The sequence below is a fragment of the Ascaphus truei genome, chromosome 7 (assembly GCF_040206685.1).
Source record: "Ascaphus truei isolate aAscTru1 chromosome 7, aAscTru1.hap1, whole genome shotgun sequence".
NCBI classification, from domain to species: Eukaryota; Metazoa; Chordata; class Amphibia; order Anura; family Ascaphidae; genus Ascaphus; species Ascaphus truei.
The window spans coordinates 100,411,308-100,436,505 of record NC_134489.1 but is presented as its reverse complement, the minus strand read 5'-3'; the positions used below and the strand labels follow the sequence as shown (position 1 = coordinate 100,436,505).

General features: G+C 43.2%; 1 protein-coding gene and 1 long non-coding RNA gene across 4 annotated transcripts in view; one reads left to right on the top strand and one right to left on the bottom strand.

Moving 5' to 3' along the window:
* VIL1 (villin 1) overlaps positions 1-24,763 on the top strand; it is a 39,753-nt gene extending 14,990 nt beyond the window's left edge. For 2 of the 3 annotated variants that reach the window (XM_075609673.1, XM_075609672.1), the window contains exons 2-20: positions 4,365-4,475; positions 5,245-5,319; positions 6,162-6,358; positions 9,698-9,806; positions 11,505-11,615; positions 14,737-14,939; positions 15,447-15,525; positions 15,869-15,967; positions 17,967-18,120; positions 18,645-18,745; positions 19,367-19,504; positions 20,020-20,178; positions 20,629-20,808; positions 21,374-21,519; positions 22,080-22,224; positions 22,449-22,637; positions 22,868-22,936; positions 23,373-23,513; positions 24,429-24,763. In XM_075609673.1, coding sequence (XP_075465788.1) covers positions 4,401-4,475; positions 5,245-5,319; positions 6,162-6,358; positions 9,698-9,806; positions 11,505-11,615; positions 14,737-14,939; positions 15,447-15,525; positions 15,869-15,967; positions 17,967-18,120; positions 18,645-18,745; positions 19,367-19,504; positions 20,020-20,178; positions 20,629-20,808; positions 21,374-21,519; positions 22,080-22,224; positions 22,449-22,637; positions 22,868-22,936; positions 23,373-23,513; positions 24,429-24,542 — 2,484 coding nt within the window. In that variant the 5' untranslated portion in view covers positions 4,365-4,400 and the 3' untranslated portion in view covers positions 24,543-24,763. Of the gene's footprint in view, positions 1-1,682; positions 1,789-4,364; positions 4,476-5,244; positions 5,320-6,161; positions 6,359-9,697; positions 9,807-11,504; positions 11,616-14,736; positions 14,940-15,446; positions 15,526-15,868; positions 15,968-17,966; positions 18,121-18,644; positions 18,746-19,366; positions 19,505-20,019; positions 20,179-20,628; positions 20,809-21,373; positions 21,520-22,079; positions 22,225-22,448; positions 22,638-22,867; positions 22,937-23,372; positions 23,514-24,428 lie in introns of all 3 variants that reach the window. The other variant, XM_075609674.1, reaches the window with a different exon arrangement.
* On the bottom strand, positions 490-23,016 carry LOC142499798 (uncharacterized). The gene is made up of 3 exons (XR_012802745.1): positions 21,898-23,016; positions 21,691-21,784; positions 490-1,135 (listed from the first exon to the last, which is right to left on the bottom strand). It is a non-coding gene; the product is annotated as an uncharacterized LOC142499798 (long non-coding RNA).
* Positions 24,764-25,198: the final 435 nt, after the last annotated feature.

The window sequence follows — 25,198 nt, the reverse complement described above, 5'->3', positions numbered from 1 at the left end:
GGCAGATCTGGGATAGTGTCAAATGTAAGAAACGTATCTAACCCATTCGCTGCCGGAGCGGCCCGCACACAATTATATTCCAGGCTCCTCTGCCTGCAAAGGACTTCAACATCTTGTTACTTTTGATGCAAGTAAAAATATAATTTACGCTCTGCTCACGTGCACTATTTTTGCCTTGATTTCATATACTGATTTAATATACAGGCAGTCCTCGGTTATCCGACACAATGCGTTACTCAAAATGGCGTTGGATAGCCAAACATTGTAAAGTGAAACACGTTTTCCCATAGGAACACAGTTTAAATGAAAGGTTCCGTTCCTGAAGGCATTTTTTATGCTAAAATACACAAAATATTTTACGCAGAGAATAAGATATGCAGCACACACATACATTATATAGTGCATATACTGTATTATATAACATAATATATAATATATATATATATATATATATATATACACACACATAAACAACTTTGCAAAGCGTCGTAAGAGCGTTGGATAAGCCATTTTGGCGTTGTAAAAATGAACATAGGTATGCATTGCATAGCATTGGATAAGCCATTCGTTGTAAAACAAGGACTGCCTGTACTGTCTAAAGCTGCAAGGTAATCTTCATTAGCAGGGAGGGGATACTCCCCTTCCTCATTGTCTAATTATTATGATGCCTTTTTATTCTTCACGTGAACTCTCACTGTCCTGTGTAAAGGATTGATGGGTCCCCTGGTCAGCGAGGAGTCCAGTTATATTCTGGATCTCTACAGCTGTAACATTTACTTGGTGCTTGCAGCCGCTCGGCTCCCAGGGGTAGATGAACACTTTGAGGTGGTGCTGTGTTGTTCCTCTGTGTATTCAGCACATGTTACAGGATGCGTCCAGCTATTGATGTGCTCCTGGAACCCCACAAAGTGACCATGAAGAGTCTGGTTCTGTAATAATGGGGGTTGCCGTAACTTTACAAACATTGCATGGGCTCCTCTTGTGGGCAGTTCCATTGGGATCCGGTGGGCTCTTTGCATCCACGTGCGCAGAGAACAGTTTGCTTTGACGCATTGCTCTGTATTTTGGAGAAGAGCTGCAGGATTGGAACAGTTTCTTACGTTGGGTGCAGAATGCTAGATTTACACCACTTCAGCTAAAGAAAAGAAATATTGGCAAATATAAGGGGGAAAGAATGTGACACATCTCATTATAATCTGTGCACCATGTAACTCCTCCTACTGACTCTCCCCAAGGTGCAAGCTGGGGCAGAGACGCAGAATGTGATACATCTCATTATAATCTGTGCAGCATGTAACTCCCCCAAACTCCTCCTACTGACTCTCCCCAAGGTGCAAGCTGGGGCAGAGACGCAGAATGTGATACATCTCATTATAATCTGTGCAGCATGTAACTCCCCCAAACTCCTCCTACTGACTCTCCCCAAGGTGCAAGCTGGGGCAGAAACGCAGAATGTCATACATCTCATTATAATCTGTGCCCCATGTAACTCCCCCAACTCCTCCTACTGACTCTTCCCAAGGTGCAAGCTGGGGCAGACAGAGCTAAATTGGAGCAAAATGCTTTGACACAGGTAGGATACAAATACCCCAGTTTGCACCAACATTGCCTTGATATATAGAGCCTTGTGTCTTTTTTTGATTGGTAATAAAGCTGATTATTGCCCTTTTGGTTTCCTGCAGTCAGCACGGTCTCCCAGCAGCCAGAATATCTATCATTTATCTGCAAAGTTAAAAATACATAAAACATTCAGCGATAGGATGTGGTAGAGGACACAAGGAGTGCGAGGTGAGAACAGTTTGCTGAACAAGGTGACGCTTTCCTGTCTTTTAAGTAACACACTTGAATTGTTCCGTGGCTGCCGAGCAGGCGTGGGGCGGCCGCTGAGGACGGGAGTTGCTCACGCCTGCTATAGAGGGTGTTTCATGTCGTCATTTTCTCATACCAAATGTGTGTTTGGCGGTGAACATGTCGCGATGTGGCGCTGCTTATTCGCTGTGCCCCGGACGCGGAAAACGAAATAACGTCAATGCGGTTTATTTTGTTTCTATAATGGGGAAAATCTACTCGCTTTGGGGTAGGGTGAAACCACTGTCCTGTCTAAATAATTTAGGGAAAGAACGTGTGCGTTGTCTTGTTATAGGATCAGCGATATCCCTGGAAGGGGCCCAGGCAGTGTTTTTATAGCAGTGGTTCTTAACATTTTTGAGCCTATGGACCCCTTGATCCTCCAGTATTTGCCTACGGACCCCCACACTATAAAATAATATATTTTCATAAAAATGCGTTAAATTAGCAAAATAAATATGAACTCCGGATAGGATACAGCGAGTGACAGAAACAAGGCCTTTGTGGTTGCTTCTAGAGTTTGCGGAACTTAAATATCGACTGAGTTTTCATTCTGTTTTAGGCAGTTCTAAAATGTATTTTTTTTCTTGACCCCTCCGCCCCCCCCAGGTGGTCCATGGACCCCAGATTAAGAACACCTGGTTTATATTCCATTTTATTTATTTATTTTGCTAAATGCATAAATTACAGGAAGGGATAAACAGTTAAACATTCCTGAAAGCCTCAATCCTGGAGGGGCCTGTTCCACCCCCATGAGTTTATGTTAAACAGTTTACCAAGCGTCTGAGTGGGTCTAATTCCCCTCTGTTTATTAGCCTTACTGAGACAGCTAAATCTCAGATTAGAATTCACTCAGAGTTGCACAAATGTGCAAGGTTTTTGCTGACTTTTGTGCAGTTTGTCGGCTTTTGCAAAGCGGTTGACGAAGATTTAAAAAAAAAAAAATGATGTGATAGTCGACTTGTGTTAACATACAAAAATGGGAAGTGAACTTTTGAGACCTTAAACCAGACACAATTGAAATATGGTGAGAAAAAACATGATAAAACCCTTCAGCGTTTACCAAGCGCAGGAAAGATATAGAACCCATGTGAGTCTCCAGGTTCCCCAAATCTGCTCCATTATCACGTCAATCAGTGGAGAAGCTACAGGCAAAGAGGAAGCTTCGTGCATTAATGCACAGGTCACTCGTTCCCTTCCCTGTGTGGTACTGAACGGTTGCTTTATCAGCTGTGGATACATTACTAACTAACAACTCCTCTGGTTCTCACCAGCCAGATCGTTTTTCAGAACCACGTGGTCAATAGCACTCGTCCTGATTTTAATAATATACACCAGACGTTATTCCTTATCAGGACTACTCCAAAGCTAATAAACATATGGAAGGCCCCCATACTTCCCTTGCTGTCCAACGTACACCTATCTTAGACGTGTGTGTGTGTGTGTGTGTGTGTGTGTGTGTAATATATATCTCAAATGAAAATATTAACTTTGAGCACATTCACATGTCTTAGACAGGTCTGCAACCTTGCCTTTCACCATTATCATCTAGCATGCAGTGCTTCCACTGCAGCAAGGGATTCTGGGAAATTACATGCAAATGAGCACACAGGGTTGCCGACCTGTCTAAGACATGTGAATGTGCTCACAAGTGATATTTTTATTTGCTATATGCTATACGGTGGAGGGTTTTCAGTCACCTTTTTCACCCACCATAACCTAAATAATGTGTGTGTATGTATAATATATATCATGTAAATTAATGTCACCCAAAACCCATGGGTCAGAGTAGAAGTGGGAACAGCACATAACCGGTAAGTGATCAAAAGTTTTATTGAAGGAAAGAATCAAAGTCTCGGTCTTCATCAGGGTTTATATAACTTACCTGTGATGTGCTCTTCCTCGTCTGGAGTGAAAGGAGCGGCTTAGTGAGTAAGGACACTGACTGTAAACACTGAGTTTGAATCCTGGTATTTATTTATAAAATGTTTTACCAGGATGTAATACATTTGAGAGTTACATCTCGTTCTCAAACATGGCCTGGGCACAGAGTTCTAATGACAACACATGGTTACAAATACATAGTTACAATGAGTGAAATGGGCTATAGAGTACATTATATACAAGACATTGTTTGCTCAGCTAAAGATATGGTGTGAGCTCGTTGTGACTTTATCTCTCTGGTCCTGTATTTAACAATCTGAACTCCTGGAAGTAATTACAAAGCCACGACGAATGACATTTTGAAGGGTTTCAGGGGCCCCAGATTGAGAACCCCTGATAAACACAAAACATGGAAACAAGCTAATCTACTTGATCTGGTGTTGGAGTCCTTCATCACGGGCTGGACAGGAGGTGGCTGCATTCCCCTGTGCGGGAACCCACAACGTAAAACATTTCATTCCAAAGCTTCCATATCCCGGGACCTTGTGTTCCCCAGGACTCGTGTCCTGGGGTGTGACAGCTAAGAAATGGAAAATAACCTGATTATTCTTCTCTCCATTTCTTTGCTTCAGGTTTCCAGGTGACGTATGTCATAAGAATTTTTGAAGATGACAGAACTCGATGACAAAGTAAAAAAAACTCTGAATAAAACCACCCCGGGGCTCCAGATATGGAGGATAGAGGTAATGCTGCCTTTCCAAGCCAAGTACAGTATCGGCGTATAGTTTAATCAGACTCTCCCCCAACATTTGGCCCCACTGAAGTAATCCCCAATAACACGTACAATTTACTATATGTAACGATCATATTATCTATAATATATGTGTATTAGTCTATTGATTGGTATATGCTTATACACATATACACACACACACTAGAAAGGGTATTACTTCCCCTTCCCCCATAATCAGCTAATCATTAGCACATAAGTAATCAATCTCCCAGCTGCTTTAATTAGCTGAAGCTTGAACAGCCAGAGGCAGAAATAGGTACAAAACATATGGGCGGCATTTAGTAGGTAAAGGACATAAACGAAAGGTGCGGTACCTGCTAAATAGGTGCAGTTAAAGGGTATGGAAGACCAGGTTTTGGAAAGATTGATTACGGTTGTAATTTGCCTGCGTATACAATGGCACGCCGTAATATACCAATGGGCCTTCTTATACAAGTATTATGGACTGCAAAACGGGTGAGACAAAAACAGCACCAGAATTATCAAAAGGAAAAAAACAGCACCAGGGGTTTAACTCCTTCTATATGAGGACACATTGCAGTGACATCTCTCACTGGGAGATTCCGTCCCTTAATTCCCCTTCAATGTGTTTGGCAGAACCCCAGTGATCAGGATACAGTTGCCATTTATTTTATGCTGCATGGAAAATGACAAAATGACAAAAATCCCTTTTCACCTGTGTGTGTTTTTTCCTTCTCTTTCTCTCTCTTGTTTTTTAGAGTATGCAAATGATTCCCGTACCGGAGAAAACCTACGGGAACTTCTGTGATGGAGACTGCTACATGATTCTAATGGTGTGTTTTGAGACTGGAGGTGTATAATACTTTTGGTGCCACAAAACCCTTCTGTACATTACTTGGATAAATATCAGTGTAACCCCTCTCTTTCTGCAATCTATAAGTAGTATGTACTATGGGGGGCGGGGGCCTGAGTTCACCAATCCCTTAGTACCCCATAATTGGACCCCTTGAATAAACCATAATACAGGCAATCAGTAGGAGGTGTCAGGAGCCCGGGGTTGTTGCCAAGGAGAGGAGGAAACAGCATGGAGCTGTTTACCCAAAGTGCACACATTCTCAGATTACTGCTTTCAATATAAATCTTGTATTTTTGTGTTTGTAAAAGAAAAGCACATCGGTGGGAAGTCGCTCCCCCCCTCCACCAATAGGTGTCCAGTATTGACTCGGACTGTCCTGTATTTGGACACTCTGTCCAGTAAAAAATGAGAGGTTAATTCTTGATATGTATGTGTATACCGGTATTACCTCTCTGCATATAGTGACCTGACCGGCTTTGGGGCCGCGGGATTTACCAGAGCAGGGCTATTGCTAGGGAGCTGGACACCTTCCTCCAACCTGATTGGCTGCTGCTGGGTAATACAACCAATATTAAGGGGTGTCAGGAGCCTGGGGTTGCGGCCAAGGAGAGGAGGAAACCGCATGGAGCTGTGTGTGTCTGTCACATCCCACCCTTCACCATTGTGTCCAGTATTTTTGGAGAAGCCACCTGGCAACCCTACCCCCAAACATGCCTGTATACAATGCATGTTTTTAATGCAAGAGAGATGGAGCCTGACACTTTTTGTCTCTGATTGCGAATATGTGCCAATAACTTTCTTTATGATTTTGGATTCTAGACGCACAAAACTGGAAATAACTTCACCTATGATATCCACTTCTGGATTGGGAGTAACTCCTCAACGGATGAACAAGGAGCAGCGGCCATCTACACCATTCAGATGGATGACCATCTGGGAGGGGTGGCTGTCCAGCATAGGGAGGTGCAGGGCTATGAGAGCGACACCTTCAAGGGCTACTTCAAGCAGGGTGTCGTGTAGGTATCACATACCAGTATTATACTCTCTGACCAATCAATCTCACCAGTGAGGACCAATGTCTTTCACTGAGCTGTATTTGTCCTTTTCAACTACCCTCTGCCCACTTAGGAACAGTGACAGGACCTCAATACTTGTATGCATGTATAATTATATTTATAAAGCACCAACAAGAGGACTGGTTCAGTGAGTTTGAGGCAGGGGAACCTGGTTCAATTCCCGGTGTCAGCTCCTTGTGACCTTGGGCAAGTCACTTTATCTCCCTGTGCCTCAGGCACCAAAATCATAGATTGTAAGCTCCACGGGGCAGGGACTGTGTCTGTAACATTCCTATGTGCTGCATACTGTTGAATGGCCAAGCACTTTGAGTTCCATTGGGAGAAAAGCACCATATGACATTATTATTATTATTACAATGTATGCAGCGCTTTACACAATAACAGTACAAGGTAAATAAAGTACAAACAATGGGAATAAATGCAATAGGTTAAAAAACACATAAGGCAAAAGGGGACCCTGCCCCAAAGGGCTTAATATCTAAGTGGTATGTTGCGAGGCTTACAGACACTGTAGAAGTAAAAGGGCATTATTAAAAGTGCTTTCAAGTGCATCTGGAGTTTGTAGTAGAGGGGTAGAAAATAAAAGAAGCATCTCTTTAAAAGAGGTGGATTTTCAGCTGGGCTTTGAATGTGGAAACTAACAGCAAGGTGCTTAAGGGATATTGAGTGGAAGAGCGTTCCATAGTTGGGGAAAGAATAGTGAAAATGGTTTACGACGGGAGATGGCTTTAGCGGTAATAGGTGCTATAATGGGATAACCTTGGGTTGAGCACAGGAGACGGGAATGGGTGGAACGAGAGATGTACGAAACTGTAGAACCTTAAAATAAAGGGGGATCATTTTTTACTTCGTATGGAGATTAGAAAAATGTTGCAGTATTCAATATGGGAGAGAGTAAGGGCATGCATTAGTGTTTTAGTGTCTCTTAGCAATGTTGCGAAGGAAGAAACGGCAAGAATGTGTAACAGCGTTTATATGATTATGATTATGATTATAATTATATATATATATATATATATTATATAATTATTATTATTATATGTGGGGAGAAGGACAGGGAGGAGTCGAACGTGCTATGAGATTTCACCATTGGAGAGAGATGTGTTGCCATCCAGAAGAAATCATTTCTTATCCCTTTCTGTGCTGCAGTTACATTATAAAGCACAGGGGTGCGCAATCTTTTCCCCCTGCACCCCCCTGCCTGCTGTCTGTTCCCCCCCCCCCTCCTTACCTTGGCTCTGGCGTTCTGATGTCACGTTGCCATGGCAACGCGATATCACGTGACCCCGTTCTGTCACCAGAAGCCGTCTGAGACAAGGTAAGTGAAGGTACATAGGACTTCGTCGCTCCACCCGGCATTTAAATTAAATGCCTTCGGGAAGAGCGCGGGGCCTCTGTAACCGCCGCGCCCCCCGCAGAGAATCTCGCGCCCCCCATTTTGCGCACCCCTGATAAAACATGGATCAGGACATTCCTTTTCATGAATGAAATGTTTGTAATTGCGTGCATTAACAAAGGGCAAAGCTCCGAGAGCTGGTATTAGCTCTAGGCAATTACTCCATGTGTTTACACTGAGCAACATCCCCAATGAGTACTGAGTACCATTAACTAACCGCACAACAAAAGTGTAGTGACTGACGAAAGGCCAAGTTATCCGTCAGAGAATCACTTCTCATCTTACAGTGAATGGAAGATCAGAGAGCTGGTGATTCCACAGTTTCTAGACTTCAGGTAACCGTGATAAAGCGGTTTCCAGTGTTGGATTTTCCATGTTCATACCTCATATCTGTAAACCTATATATTTACAGTTTAGACGCATCGGCCTCGATTTTTACCACAGGCTTCTGGCAGCGATGTTCTTTCCGAATTCCGACATATTTACTAACGTTTCCGTATTCATAAGTGGGGTGCGATATTCAAGCTCAATCGCATGCACCTGAAAAGCGGTAACCCAGCGGTAACGCTAGCAATACACATAAGCGTCAACTCCTAGAAAGGTCTGTGTGTTAACACTATTCTACAACCGGGTTATGTGATAGGCCTTGTACCAAAACCCTATTGCAGCAAATGATTTAACCCCTTTGATACCTGAGGCTACCAATGCATAAACACCCTATAAATAAAACATAACCTATGTGCCCATGTCAAGCTGTCAGTAGCACGAGTGGCCAAGTCGTCATGAGTTGAACATAACCAGCTGGCAGATTGGTTTTCTAAGGGGTTAATATATTAATATATTGAACATGATACATATCAAGTATTTTTACCATCCATTCTAACTTGGGCTAGTCTTATATTGCATATGTCTATAGGGCAAGATCAGCCTGACACCTTGGGCTGGTGATAAAGCGTTATCCCGATACTGGCGTTTAGTGATTAGGTAATTAGCCGTTACATCTCCATTTGCATGATAATCTGCGACACTCTTGTTGTTCTGCTCTTGCATTTGTAATTAGGTGATGCTTACTCCTTTGCATGCTAATAAGTGAGCCAGGCGTTGCAATGAGCCCACAATTACCTCTGAGGTACTTGGTATACAAAGCCTTGAACCTTTCATAAATTCAGTGGTAAAAACAACTCGTTTGTTTGACAAAGGCGATATCGATATCCAAGTTTAGTCAAATCTAAGCGGCAGTTCTATGAAAACTACCTACAGACCAAGTTATCAAGCTACAGCTCAACCCCATTAACGCTGTGCTTGGGGTCCAAAGAATCACATCGCGCTATAAGCGGATCGCGTTAGAAATAATGTACAATTGAATGCATTGTACAATAAAGTATTTAAGATACCAATAATCGTGTTGTAAAGCATTCAGAAATATGAAAATTGGGAGCCACGCTTGCACCGCGTTATAAGCGGATTCGCGTTGTAACGGATCGCGTTATAACGGGGTTGAGCAGTATATAGCTGATATTATTACTGTTTTCCATTTGTTTTGCCGCAGAGAGCTTTACTGTATCTTCAGATGATTTCTCAAATGTAACTAGTTTGTTACCAACCATACTGTAAGCTCTCACCGCACAATTTCCCTCCAATCCTCAAGGGACACCAACAGGTCAGGTTTTAAGGATATCACTGCTTCAGCACAGGTGGCTCAGTCTTCGACTGAGCCTCTGAATGAGTCACCTGTGCTGAAGCAGGGCTGACCAGTTGGTGGCCCTTGAGGACTGGAGTTGGCCACTCCTGATCTAAGGTTTGCACTGTGTATAAAAATAGAGTATGTGAATTCAATGGCCGTTGTCTGCTGTCTTCTGTTTATATGTATTCCTCTGTCCCAGTTACAAGAACGGAGGGGTGGCCTCGGGAATGAAGCAGGTGGAGACGAACTCGTACAATGTGAAGCGTCTTCTACATGTGAAGGGGAAGAAAAATGTTACGGCTGGAGAGGTGAGTCCCTCTCCTGTCTAGTAATGGGGCCATAGTATTAAGTCGGTGGCGGAAGAAAGCAAGGTCATGGAATCCTCTTCACTGTAATGGATCTGCAAGAGATATATACGGAGAGAGGCGGTAACCACGGGATCACCTGCCCGCCTTTCCTTTCCAATTAGATGCTGAACTGATTCAGTTTTACAGATCTCTGAAGGCTAAATACAAGGTAAATCAGAGGCCAAAGGTAGGGCAATGATGTGCTAGAGCAGCTGTGATGGAGTTAAAGATATCCCAGATCCTAATGTATATTGGGTGTACTCCGTGGCAAAAGTCTTGTCCTAGGTCACAACAATAGGGGGTCTCCTTGTGTCATAAAGATGGGTTAAGAGCAGTAGGCCCTGGATGAAAGCTGGATACCTGGACTCCAGCCTTCAGAAGCCCTGAATGTGACACCAGGCATACAAACTAATATTAAGAGAAGAAATCCTTTCCTAAAGAGGCCACAATTGAGATGGAGTGTTGACATAGGACCAGAGCTGCACACGGCCAATAGTGCAAGTTCTTAACTATTGGAAACTGGTGAACTATTTTGCTGTTACATCACCGATTTCAATATCAAAACCTAAAGTTAATCCTAGGTGACGTGTTCCTACTTTGGTGGTTTCCACCTTTTTGTCCCGTGGAACCCTAGGGTCATGCCGGATGTAGCCACGGGTTCCACAAACAAAATCTGTAGTGGCCGAGATTTCAAGACCCAATAACTTGGTTTTGCTATATCTTTTTCATTTCATATTTCAATACATTATAAAAAATATATATATATATTCTAATGTTGCAAATTGTATATAATTAATAAAGATGTTACTTTAAAAAATAAATAAACCAGCCTCTTTAGCGATAATGTTTCTGGGTACCCATGATAGGAAGGCTGGGGTTCTGTTTAATCACACAAAGCTTTTAAGGGTTTAAAGCAGCAAAACGTGAAATGTTATTAGATAATAGTGACTATTTTATATTCAACTTTTAATGCCATTTTGAATACAGGGAGTCCTCGCTATCCAACATTTCACTTTACGACAAATGGCATATCCAACGCTTTACAATGCAACCCTATGGGCCATTTTTCGACACCTGAATGCGTTATCCAACGCTCACCGCCACTGATTAACATGGGGCTCACTTTACAACGGTTTCACTGTCCAACGCTACTTCCAGAACGGATTCCGTTGGATAACCGAGCACTGCCTGTACATTTTAATATACTGAGCATCCTTTGATTTTCTATAGCAGGTTTTAGTACACATTTTCAGCAGTGCAAGATCTTTGCAACACTTTCCTGTTTGTGATCATTTGTTGCCAATGTTCACTGCAGTTTGAGCTGCAAACTGTAACAATAGTCAATATTACCGTAGTAATATTAGGATACATTGTAGCTGCTGAGTTACGCTGACTGAAGGATTGATTGAAACTGAAAGGCGGCCATTTCGTTAGGCATATAAGCAGGATTTTGACCGATTTATAACGGGAGCCCCAAACAACGCCAGCTTAGATAAGAATGTAGAATTCTAAATTGTCACATGCTTTAAATATAGAAAAAATAAAAATAGGGGGGAAACCTGTTTTGCTGCTCCAAGCCGTTTCAATCGATTGCCCTAAATGGAAACATTGCTTAGAGCCATGTGTAGCCAATATTTAACCCGTGCCTTGTTCTTGTAGGTGGCAATGGAGTGGAATAGTTTCAATGTAGGAGACGTCTTCCTGTTGGATCTGGGGAAGCTGATCATTCAGTGGAATGGACCAGGAAGCAACCGAATGGAGAGATTGAGGGTACATCAAAATGTGGTTAAATTCTATTCCATAGAACTGCAAGAACGACTGTGCAACAACAAAAAAGAGGCCAAATCCAATGCTTTTACAGTGCAAATGCCCATGTTCCTGTGAGTGCTGATATGTGCACGGCTTCCATGGCGTGGAACTGCAATCCGATGGTACACCACTGCCACAGAAAGGAGTATTGAGTATCTGATTCCATTTAAATGATTGTCCCTTTGCGGTGGTAGAACCAAATATATCATTTGAAGGGGATTGAAATATAATTTGGTGTCCTTCACGCCTACTTTGTAACTTTAGTCTCTGAGCACATGGTCCGCAGCAGGGGCGGTCCAGTCCTCAAGGGCCGCCAACAGGCCAGTCATTCGAGAAAGCCCTGCTTCAGCACAGGTGACTCAGTTGTTGACTGAGTCACTGATCAAACCACCTAATATCCCTAATGTCTTGCCTGCTGGTGGCCCTTGAGAACTGGACTTGGCCACCCCTGGTCCACAGCATATTTCTAATTCAGAGACTATAAAAGGTGTTCCTGGAACAGGTTTTACTTGGCTGCATGAATCACACATTTAAAATAAAGCTTCTAAGAATGGGGTCCCCACTAGATAATATCCCGATGATATATTGATGATGACCGGGCCCCTTATTAGTGCATTTCTATTACTGCAATTTGTCAGGGGGGGAAAATGGGAATACTTAATGGTTATGACACTTTTTTTTGTTCAACAAGTGTAAACATTTGTCACGTGTTATTGTGGTACGTACGCTTCAGATCTCTCCTCCAATTACCGCAGCAATCTCCACTACTTGTTTTTTTAATACCCCCTATTTTTTTTTAATAGATGGGAACTGGGGGCCCATGGAAGTGGAACTATACAAGAACATGCTATTATTATTACTATGCTATTTCCAGCTTCCAGGACCCCTGGTTCCTAAGGTACTTACTGTTGAAGTTATAGGGTTTAAATCTGGGCAACAAAATGGCGGCCAAATCTCCAGTAAATAAGAAGCGGCAACATCATCGGTTGCAGTTTCCTATCATCGGTTGTAGTTTCCTATCATCGGTTGCAGTTTCCTATCATCGGTTGTAGTTTCCTATCATCGGTTGTAGTTTCCTATCATCGGTTGCAGTTTCCTATCATCGGTTGTAGTTTCCTATCATCGGTTGTAGTTTCCTATCATCGGTTGTAGTTTCCTATCATCGGTTGTAGTTTCTTATCATCGGTTGTAGTTTCCTATCATCGGTTGTAGTTTCCTATCATCGGTTGTAGTTTCCTATCATCGCTTGTAGTTTCCTATCATCGCTTGTAGTTTCCTATCATCGCTTGTAGTTTCCTATCATCGGTTGTAGTTTCCTATCATCGGTTGCAGTTTCCTATCATCGGTTGCAGTTTCCTATCATCGGTTGTAGTTTCCTATCATCGGTTGTAGTTTCCTATCATCGGTTGCAGTTTCCTATCATCGGTTGCAGTTTCCTATCATCGGTTGTAGTTTCCTATCATCGGTTGTAGTTTCTTATCATCGGTTGCAGTTTCCTATCATCGGTTGCAGTTTCCTATCATCGGTTGTAGTTTCCTATCATCGGTTGTAGTTTCCTATCATCGGTTGTAGTTTCCTATCATCGGTTGCAGTTTCCTATCATCGGTTGCAGTTTCCTATCATCGGTTGCAGTTTCCTATCATCGGTTGCAGTTTCCTATCATCGGTTGTAGTTTCCTATCATCGGTTGTAGTTTCCTATCATCGGTTGTAGTTTCCTATCATCGGTTGCAGTTTCCTATCATCGGTTGTAGTTTCCTATCATCGGTTGTAGTTTCCTATCATCGGTTGTAGTTTCCTATCATCGGTTGTAGTTTCCTATCATCGGTTGCAGTTTCCTATCATCGGTTGCAGTTTCCTATCATCGGTTGTAGTTTCCTATCATCGGTTGTAGTTTCCTATCATCGGTTGCAGTTTCCTATCATCGGTTGCAGTTTCCTATCATCGGTTGTAGTTTCCTATCATCGGTTGTAGTTTCTTATCATCGGTTGTAGTTTCCTATCATCGGTTGTAGTTTCCTATCATCGGTTGTAGTTTCCTATCATCGCTTGTAGTTTCCTATCATCGCTTGTAGTTTCCTATCATCGCTTGTAGTTTCCTATCATCGGTTGTAGTTTCCTATCATCGGTTGCAGTTTCCTATCATCGGTTGTAGTTTCCTATCATCGGTTGTAGTTTCCTATCATCGGTTGCAGTTTCCTAGCATCGGTTGCAGTTTCCTATCATCGGTTGTAGTTTCCTATCATCGGTTGTAGTTTCTTATCATCGGTTGCAGTTTCCTATCATCGGTTGCAGTTTCCTATCATCGGTTGCAGTTTCCTATCATCGGTTGTAGTTTCCTATCATCGGTTGTAGTTTCCTATCATCGGTTGTAGTTTCCTATCATCGGTTGCAGTTTCCTATCATCGGTTGCAGTTTCCTATCATCGGTTGCAGTTTCCTATCATCGGTTGCAGTTTCCTATCATCGGTTGTAGTTTCCTATCATCGGTTGTAGTTTCCTATCATCGGTTGCAGTTTCCTATCATCGGTTGTAGTTTCCTATCATCGGTTGTAGTTTCCTATCATCGGTTGTAGTTTCCTATCATCGGTTGTAGTTTCCTATCATCGGTTGCAGTTTCCTATCATCGGTTGCAGTTTCCTATCATCGGTTGTAGTTTCCTATCATCGGTTGCAGTTTCCTATCATCGGTTGTAGTTTCCTATCATCGGTTGTAGTTTCCTATTGGTCAGTGCTTTATATTCCCTTTAACACCCAGGAAGTAACACTGCTAACTTTACAGGGACGTATCTTGGGAACCAGGGAATCCCCGGAGCTGAAAATAACAGTTCTCTTCTGGAGGACCCCCATTGTTTTAATCCTGTAGAAAGGGGGGGAGGTGGCTGGTTAGTTGAGGGAGATTTCTGCGTTATTAAATCTTATGATGGTTAAATCAGAGGTATTATTTATTACCTGCAAAGAATCCATAGTGGCTACAAGTTTATTTCTTTTGGCCCAAATGCTTTCGGTCAGTTCAATCCTAGAAATCTCCCACCCTTAGACTGTTCCCCCACATGCCAAGTGTTTTTTTATTTGTATTTGTTGCAGGGTATGAACCTGGCAAAGGATATCCGTGACCGCGAGCGCGGTGGGCGTTCACAGGTTGGGGTGGTGGAGGGAGATAACGAGGAAGGGTCCCCCCAGCTGATGGCAATCCTGAATCATGTGCTGGGAGCGAGGAAGGAAATTAAGGCGGCCATTAATGACGATGTGGTGGACCACGCGGTGAAAACATCCATCAAGCTTTTCCAGTAAGTGGCCACACAACGGACTTCTCACTGCAGAGGTCTTTAACAATCTGTGCTGTCACCAAGCCCTGGAATAAAGGACCACTTCAGAGCGTTCCGAGATCTTCATACATCTCTTCAAATGTTTTAGGAGAGGAGAATTAAAGTCTCAGACCTGGCTGTGGTGTCATCGGTGTGTGCTCAACAGTAAACGTGAAACTTCAGCCAGTTCCTGCTTCTAAAAGCGTGTAGGCTCAAGAGCATTTGCTTCTTCAAAGAAGATATGACCATGTACACATTATTTGACAACGTATTTCCAAACATTAGGTTTGGGATACATTTGATTGCTGTTGTGACCTTGGGTAGCTCACTTTATGCCTCAGGTATTTTTATATATATATATATATATATATATATTTATGGGGGGGAATTGTAGTTTGTACAGTTTGAATAAATAATTATATCTCTTTTTACCTCTGATATTTTAACATCTCTCCACCTCACTTTCCCCTTTCTCACATTCTTGTGTAGAGTAACGGACACAAATGGGAACCTAGTGGTACAAGAGGTGGCAACCCAACCTTTGACCCAAAACTTGCTGAGCCATGACGTAAGTATGCTGGCAATTCAAGTCTAGTACAAACGGACGGCAAAGCTACAAGCTTAACCGCAAACAACTAGCCCATTGACTCAAAGGCAATGTAGGTTTTATTTCCAAAAAATGCCAGGAAATTGGAGCTCCAGAGCTGATGCAACAGGCCAAACTGAGACATTTAATGACACCAGCTAGGTAATTAAGATGTGTACTCGTAGATGCTAAATTGAGAGGAAGGCCATGGACACAGGTTAAGATGACTCTATATTGAAATATGGACCTGCAGCCCTTTCCGTGTCTTTCTCACTGACGTTGCCTTCTTCTCTTTGTGTCCTATTTCCGTTCTCTGCGCTGACAGGACTGCTTCATTTTAGACCAGGGTGGTATAAAGATCTATGTGTGGAAAGGAAAAAATTCCACAAAAGAGGAGAAACAGCAAGCCATGACACGGGCCTTGGTGAGTACTGTGACGAGCGGACAGTGCAGGGTGTGTTGGGATCGAGACATATTGTATGAGACAAGTTCTAGGGAAGAATTTGAGATGACCTAGCATTTCTTAAACGAAACTGCCGCTATTTGAATAGCTCCACATTGTAGAACAATACAAATGCAATGATTCCTTGCCACAAATATTATATATATTGTTAGTAGTTTAGACACAGGGGAAATAAAGTGATACGCTCAAAGTGACCTTGAGCTCATTATTGTCAACCTGACTTCATGGTATCATTGGATTCTACTCCAGTTCTGTTTTTCCCTATTCTCCATATAAATGCTGGGCAAATGTAAACTAAATGCACTGGAATTAGGCGAAGAAAATATGGGTTACATCAAATTGTTATGATATTGAGTCAGGTTAGTAACATTGAGAGGCGAGAGAGAAGATCCGACGCCACTGCGCATGACAAAGATCCAGGCTACTTCCGGATGAATTCACAAATCTTTATTGGCACATCACACACAGAAGGCTACACCACGATCTCCCCCTCAACGCGTTTCACGCTATGGAACAGCGCTTTGTCTTGGAGTGGGGAGACGTGGCCTGAGCCTAAACATTTAAATTAAAAAGCCCGCGAAAAACGGATTCATTATTAACCCCTTCATATTAAATGCCTTTTAAAACACTAGCAGCAATAGTAATCAGTTAGTAATACATGCTTGTATTTACATAGTGTCCACAGAACCTTAAATAATGAACAGCATCCCTAATGCTAAAGCTATTGCAAGGCATTGTAATAACTGGGGTATCTAAAAACCTGGTTACAACGTTAGCAAGAGTGCTGACCACTTTAACCCATAAGAAATGTCACATAGGACCTAAGTATAGTTAAACCCTATTGAAGGGTAACTATGTCCACTCAACCTCAATAACATAACATATGAAGGGCCCTATGCAGAGAGCAGCGCTAAAATAAATTGGAGATGGTAATAAATTGTACCTATAATGGCGTGATTTTATCTCCATATGCAGAAAGGTCCGAAAACTGCATTTAAAATCATGCATGAATATGGAGAGTTTCAAACGGCGAGATGCGCGCTGTTGAAACGTATTTGAAAAAAAAGCGCGTTTTTTTTTCTTGTTCCTCTCGCCGGTGAGCTCCAGCTTCCTGCCAACTTTTGTTGGCAGAGCTAATTGTAGAATATCTCGCCATTTTAATGGCGCGAACAGCCGCTAGATGGCGATCTTGCCTTTCTGAATACGGCCCTTTTCAAAACTGCCGAGATTTCGGTTCTCGCCACCCGCGCTGCGAGTTTTACTAATAAAAAAAACAAAACTGGCGCTTTGTACTGAACTCGCCATTTCCTAACTTATTATTGCCATATTTCCCTAAAAAATGCCGAAATTTCCATTAGCGCTGCTCTCTGCATAGGGCCCTAAGTATATGAGGACTAGGGAACTAGATCATAATATATTAAGTCAAAGAAAGTCAGCAAGAAAAGAAAAGAAGAAAAAGAGAGAGAAAAGGGGAAGAGGGAGGAAGGGGGAGGGCGGAGGGAAGGAAAAGAGAGGGAAGGAGGGGGGGGGGGGGGAGACAGAAAGAAAAGAAACAAAGGCAGAGGATAAGATAACAATAAACCTACAAATTAATAGAAAAATTAATATAATGCATGAATACAGCAAATAGATTGCAATAAAAATATAAAATACATATGATATTATAAGAAACAGCGCAGATCCCATTCTACATTAAGTCCATTCGGTTGACTTTATTGACACCCACGGGTGCAGAGACCAACTACCAAAGCGCAAGACAGTTTCATTTTGTTTAGTAACATTGAGAGTTGTCCTTGGGTCTCGAAGTGGATTCCTTAACCACCTTATTCAGAAACATTCACATTGTGAATTTTGTATGATCTAATGGTGACTTTGTTCATGCAATCCTCCAGACCACAAGACTCAGGAACCCATTTCTCCTTCAGTTGCTTACACTCAGTTCTGCTTCCTCTGCTGACAGAATTTTATCAAAGCCAAAAACTATCCTCCCTCCACCAACGTTGAGGTGCAGAACGATGGGTCAGAGTCCGCCATGTTTAAACAGCTCTTCCAGAAGTGGTCCACGAAGGAGCAAACTACTGGAATGGGAAAGACAAACACTGTTGGTAAAGTGGGTAAGTCTGGCACACAAAGTGTGTTTCTGCTACTGTCATATTGAGTTGGGCTCCACTAAAACCGGGCTCATCTGTGAATGGGTGGTAAGAGGTCCCAGAAGGTCTGGTCTGCTGCAAGGTCAGCATAAGGGCTGGAGCATCAAAATAGAAGAGGCCACTACTGAATTGCTCAGGTGATGCAGTGAAATGCCACACAAGCTACATATTTATTTAGGTATGGGCTGTTCAACTTGCAGCTTGTGAATGATATCCCCCAAGCTACACTACTGGTAAGCAGTTTTACATTTCAATGCTTAGAAGGACATTCCTGTGCTAGATAACCAAATCTAGATATGAGTCAGGGGACTCCTTGATCAACCAAAGATGTAAAGCCAAGAGTGACTGAGGACAAGCTGAATGGTACTTGCCCAAAGAATGCTTGTCTTTATATGTGGGTGTAAATGCACTGGCCAAGAGTATTGCTTGTAGTTCAGTTGACGTTAACAGCGTCTATCTGTAACACGTCTCAATGTGCTCCTTTTCAGCCAAAGTGGAGCAGGTGAAGTTTGATGCCAACACCATGCATGCCAAGCCAGAGCTAGCTGCACAGCAGAAGATGGTGGATGACGGAACAGGGGAAGTGGAGGTGATTATATTGCACAATTGTTGGGCCCTCTGCCCAGACCATTCACGTCACATTTGATTCTTGACTTTGAAAGCCCTTTACATAGTCTTCAGGATTGGTAGAGGCTCTGAATCTTTTGTTTGCTATCAGAGGGAATGAAATAAGATGCAGCATAAGTGTCTCCACCGTATATATAGGGAGATCTTAAGGCGCATCTCCAATGGCCACAAAACGCACCCGCTTCACGCGGGTGATGTCACGGCAGCGTACGCCTCCCCACTGGTGAAGGCACCATGGCCCCAGCCTTACTGTTGCTCCTCACTGTATCAGAAGGTAGCAGATTAAAGATAACGCCTTTTTTTTAAACTGTAGTTTCCCCTTATTTCTTACGAGTATGATAATAGTATAAACATCTTAGCTTGAAGGATTGCACTGTTGTAGTGTAAAAGAGTACAAGATGTTAAGTTACATCTGTCTTTTTGCACATACAGACATATTGACATCCCACATGGAAAATGTGCAAGTGCGGAGTGCACACATTATGTGATCTAGAAATGAGAAACCTGTAAAAACTGGCAATCTGGTCCTGTGTGTCTTGTAAACAAATGTGTGTGTGTGTCCTTTAATTCTCTCCTTCTGCAGGTCTGGAGAATAGAGAACTTGGAGCTCGTACCGGTAGAAAAAGGCTGGCTAGGTCATTTCTATGGTGGTGACTGTTACCTGATGCTCTACAAATACCTTGTTAATAACAAGTACCACTACATGATCTACATGTGGCAGGTAAGGAGAAGACGTGTAACAACCCCTTGTGTTTATGTCACATCTGGCAGCTTATGCAGTTCTATATACAGAGTTTTCAGGTTCCCTGGAGCCTTCGGTGTGTTTTTTGGTCCGGTATAGGTACTTGTTAAGGCACTGGGTCTGGAAACAGAAATTGCCTAAGGAAGGCAATGTCATTACGACCTTGCCATTTTCTGTACAGGATGCTCCATTAGACACCCTACAAGTGCAGCGCTCTGTCCCTTTTTCCTTTTGGTGCATAGCAATGAGCAAACACGTACCCACACGGAAGGTTGAATATCTGAACAGCTGCAGGTTATTTCTTTCATTGTTTTTGCCAGGGAGAAAGCTACAGCTTTGGAAGGAATTGCATGTCTTTCCAGCAGCATAAAGTCAGCAGCAAGCTTGGGTCTTCTGACTGTGCATTGTTCTGATATAAGTTTTCTTCTATAATTCTTCCCTAATTCTTGGAGACCTCATTGTTCATGCTACTTTCCCACTGTGCTTACACACAGGGCCGCCATGCAAGTCAAGACGAGATTGCAGCATCCGCTTATCAGGCTGTGGCCCTGGATCAAAAGTATGATGGACAACCTGTTCAGGTGCGCGTGCCCATGGGCAAGGAACCTGCACACCTCATGGCTATCTTCAAAGGCAAAATGGTGGTGTATGAGGTGAGGCCAGTCATATAGACTTTTATAACTTATTACTCTTTTGGACTACTGCTATGTGCCATAATGACAGAGGCAAAAAAGACCTTCACCCAACTACGTCTATCCTACTCTTCAGAGTCCTACAGGGGACAGAGAGGACCCATAACCCATACATTCTGCTCTTCTCTACGTAGAGTGACAGTGATGCGGGCAGAAAGCACCTGTGGTCCACCGAGTTTTACACTTTCATAACAAGATGGCAAAGTGACACATGGACGGAAGAGACCTCTAGTTCATGGAGTATGTCCATCTCATTGCAGGATAACCTAGTGACACAACTACAAGGGATCTATGGTTCACAGAAAGTGTCCCTCTCAATGCAGGATGACATAGCAGCAGCCACATGATTGACATTGTTATTTAATGACATAAGACACCCTTCTAAGTTTGTTTTTTCACTCTTCACTTCAGGGTGGTACCTCTCGTGCGGATAGCACAGAGACGGCCCCCGAGATTCGACTGTTCCAGGTGCATGGAACGAATGAGTACAACACTAAGGCCTTTGAAGTACCAGTCAGAGCCACCTCCCTGAACTCTAATGATGTTTTTGTGCTGAAGACGAAAGGCATCTGCTACCTGTGGTGTGGAAAGGTAAAACCAAGAGTGGACAGATTGTGGTAAACACCAGCTAACCTACTGGGCAAACCTTTCCCAACCTTGGTGTAATAGGTTGTGGACAAGGGCACACATTTTGAGTGTGCGTAAAGTAGCCACTAACGAGTATGATTATACATTTGCCGACTAACAAAGCTTTTTCTCCGTAATGTCCCCAAAAATATTGCAAGAACAATATTCTTCTTTTCTCCGTCTGCCCATTCCCAGATGAAAACCACTACTGTGGTGGACTTTCTGGTTATGAGCGCCATGTGTTGGAGCAGAAGTAGCCAACTCCAGTCCTCAAGGGCTACCAACAGGTCAGGTTTTCCAGATATCCGTGCTTCAGCATAGGTGGCTCTGTTTTTGACTGAGCCACTGATTGAGCCACCTGTGCTGCAGCAGGGATATCCAGAAAACCTGAGCTGTTGGTAGCCCTTGAGGACTGGCATTGGCCACCCCCGTGTTGGAGGACAGTGGGGTTCCACACCACACAATGAAAATGGGATGGTGTACAAATGACAATGCATATTCATTCTCTCCTGTTATTGTCTCTGCGCAGGGCTGCAGTGGTGATGAAAGAGTAATGGCCAAGAGCGTGGCTGACATCATTTCCAGGGGTGAGAAGGTGGTCGTGGCCGAGGGTCAGGAGCCATCCGAATTCTGGTTAGCTCTTGGAGGGAAAAGTCAGTACGCCAACAGCAAGAGGTAAAGCGCTGATCCAGCTATGGGCGACCACAGATACAATGCAGTGTGCGCCAGGCCAATATTATAATTAGAGACCGAACCAAAAAATCCAGCGACAGAAACCTAGCACCCTTGTTCTCGTCACGTTTAAATCATTATAAACCCAAACAAAATGAAATCCAGCCAACTCACCTCAACATTTAACGAGTGAAGTGGTTTGTGTTGGTTTCCAATGTGAAAACACATCGTTCGTGGAACATCTTAACTTGCTGAAAAGTTTGAATACCTAAATTCAGAAAATAAACATTCATTTATGACCCGTACTAGAGAATTATATTCATTAACTGTGGCAATATTGCAACAAATGTAGTTTTAAGCTCTGCTTGTTGTATTACTTACTTGCAATCACACCCAGGTGCAGAGTTGAAATTCGGTCATCAAAGGGAAGAAACCATGAGCCCCTCTTCAGATTCTTATAATAAAAGGGCCCTAATAATTTTAGGGGAGCTTTGCCATGAGATTCAACCTAGGGGGTGAAAACCTCTACATGGCTGGCCGTTTCTGTTTTTGTCTCCTGACAGATTGCAGGAAGAAACCCTTGAAATCAGCCCACGCCTGTTTGAATGCTCCAACCAGACTGGGACCTTTGTTGCAACGGAGATCGCAGATTTCAACCAAGATGATCTAGATGAAGATGATGTGTTCCTGTTGGATACTTGGGATCAGGTGAGCGAATATGGGGGAGATTCACTAAGCTACAATACAGAGTCTCGCACCGCAATCCAACTCAAGTCAATCGCAGTTAATGTAGGACCACTCTGCGATACCCTGTACTCCCAACCTATGATGGTGAATGGGATAGAAAGGGACAGAGTGGGTGGAGGAAGAGAGATTTTGATGTACCCTCACTGTAATCACCTTTGTATGTGCCCTTTCCTTCATTCCTGCAGGTCTTTTTTTGGATTGGGAAGGATGCAAATGAAACTGAGAAGAAGGAAGCAGCATTCACAGTACAGGAGTATCTCAAGAGTCACCCCAGTGCCCGGGACCTTAACACCCCCATTATTGTAGTGAAACAAGGTTATGAGCCTCCCACATTCACTGGCTGGTTCCTGGCCTGGGACCCCTTTAAGTGGTCTGTAAGTGACCTATGTTTGCATTGTTACAGCAATTCCTTTTTACATTCTGTGTTTATCCATGTAGTACCTTTATTCCAACAATTCCTTCACTTTATTCTAGCAGATTCTACATCTCCATTACTTGTATCTGCATCAGTTATTCATTTACCTACATAGTGTCCCCACTAAAAGATCTGATCAAGTTTCCACACCACTAAAAGGATGACGCAATATATACTGTTTGTTTTCAGAATACAAAATCCTACGAGGACCTGAAGTCTGAGCTGGGAGACCCCAACACCTTTGAGCAATTCTCCTTGGTGAGCAGCCTGTACATGTACAGTAGATCACACATGCAGGAGACCCTCTTAATGCCTTACAGGGGGTCAACTGCACCTCCCCCCCCAATCCTCTCCCCCCCCCCCGTGGCAAATGCTTTATTCTGAGGAAGAAATTGCAGAGCACTGACTGATTTTCTGAATTCTAATTTATTAAAGCCAAAACCATACAACGCTTCGACCTAGTGGTCTTTCTCAAGTGATATAGAGTAGCTTATATTCTCCCGTAATGGAAGTGGCCTGAATTCACTTCCTTTCAAATCTGTTTTTTTTTTTCTTCCAATGCTTCCAAATGTATGGGCCGAGATGATGCCATTCTACCAACTTTATAATGTAGTGCAGTGTCAAAGGGAGGTGGTGGGTCACCCACTGAGAACTGTATGAATAAGAGCCTAACATTCCTATTTCTTTCTTTCAGGAGTTAACCAGCACACAACTAGACTCTTTTACCTCCCAAACCTCGTTTCTAGCTCAGCCTCTCAGAACTTACCCAGCTGAGGAACTCATTGATAAGACCACAGAGGAGCTGCCTGAAGGGGTGAATCCTACCAGAAAAGAGGTGAGACACAGAGTCGTACCAGTACATCCCTTGCAATACTGGAGGAGGAGAAGAAAAGGAACTTGATATGGGCACCAAAAGGGCTAATAGTTTTTAATATTAAGGCTGGAAAACAATAACCTTAATAAAAACTATGTTCATTAAATATATCAGGCACAAATTGAGAAGAGAACCCTTTTTAAAAAGCACCCTGTGTGTGAAATGAGTGAGTTAAAAACAATTTATTAGTCAAGAAATAAAATAGATTACAATTGGTAAGGTGAAGTCTATGACCAATAGATGAACACAATACAAAAACAAACATATACGCCCCTCCCTCCCCCCCCCAGACTGATTGAGCCACCTGTGCTAAAGCAGGGATATCCTGAAAGCCTGAACTGTTCAGTTGTGCTGATGACTGGAGTTGAGGACCCCTAGCGTAACCTATTCTCTGCCAGATGTGCCTTCAACCAATTGCAGTGTTCTCTGGCAGAGAAAGTGAGATACGTCCCAGCACAGTCTGAGGTCCCAGTAACTGCCTGTGCGCACGGCGCGGCGTGCGCTGTGCGTGTAAGCACCGCCCCTCAATGGGGCTGGGCCCAGTACGCACCTTCACGCTGAAGGTGCAGCCGCGCCGTGCTGCAAGGTTTTTTACAACTCGATGAAATTGAGTTTAAACCTTGCGACAGAGGCGTGGCCACGCCCCCCACTGGCGGTTCACCCAATGAGGGCGAACCAGCCGCGTGACGTGATGGCCACGCCCTCGCAAATCCCCGCCCCCTCCCGTCGCAAGCTCCCTCTCCTGGAGACCGCAGATCGCGGTTAGCGCTGTGCACGTGCCGCCCCCCCCTGCCGGGCGCGCGTGTCACAGTCATGACTGGGACCGCAGCCTGATTCTAACCTACAACACGCCCCATCTCATCTTCCCCTCTACAGGAATACCTGTCGTCTGCAGATTTCACTGCCATATTTGCGATGTCTCCCAATGATTTCAAGGCACTGCCGGATTGGAAGAAGCAAAATATTAAGAAAGCAAAAGGACTTTTCTGATGTCATATGCTCATTTTCTTTTTCCTTTGTTTTTAAATCTCTCACTTACCTTTTTAATCTGCCATTTGTTGTCCAGAGAACCACCCCACAGGAAGGATACCCTAATAGCAAGTTCACAATGGCAGTCGGCATCATCCAGCGCTCTTGTTAACTACACTCCTTCTGTTTAAAGCCAGAATTTGTATACATAAAAGGACCTAATAAAATCTCACCAAAAGTGATGTCTCTATAAATGTATATTACTTTACAGTTTTTCAAATCTTCGGCATATATGCAAGTGGTTCTACCTATTGGGCCCGATGTTTAAAATGGCGTTACTCCTTGGGTTTAAAAAATAAAAATAAATGTCAGATTAGATTTTGAATTAGGGGGTCTTTGGAGCTGAACCATTTAAATGTCATCTCTGGTAACTCCGTTTCCCGAGATATTTACATCATCTAAAGGGGCCGCCGGTAACAACTCTGGCAGGGCACAGAAAATCTGTTTACAGGTGAACAGCCAATAGAAATCGGCGACCTCATCCCTTCTGGCTTTCTATTGGCCGGCGTGACCTCTAAACAGATTTCAGATGCTGGTATCGCTTTCAGTATTTGAATCTGGTCAGGAGCGGTTCCATACGCCTATAACATATATTATCTGTCTGTAAATTGAATGTA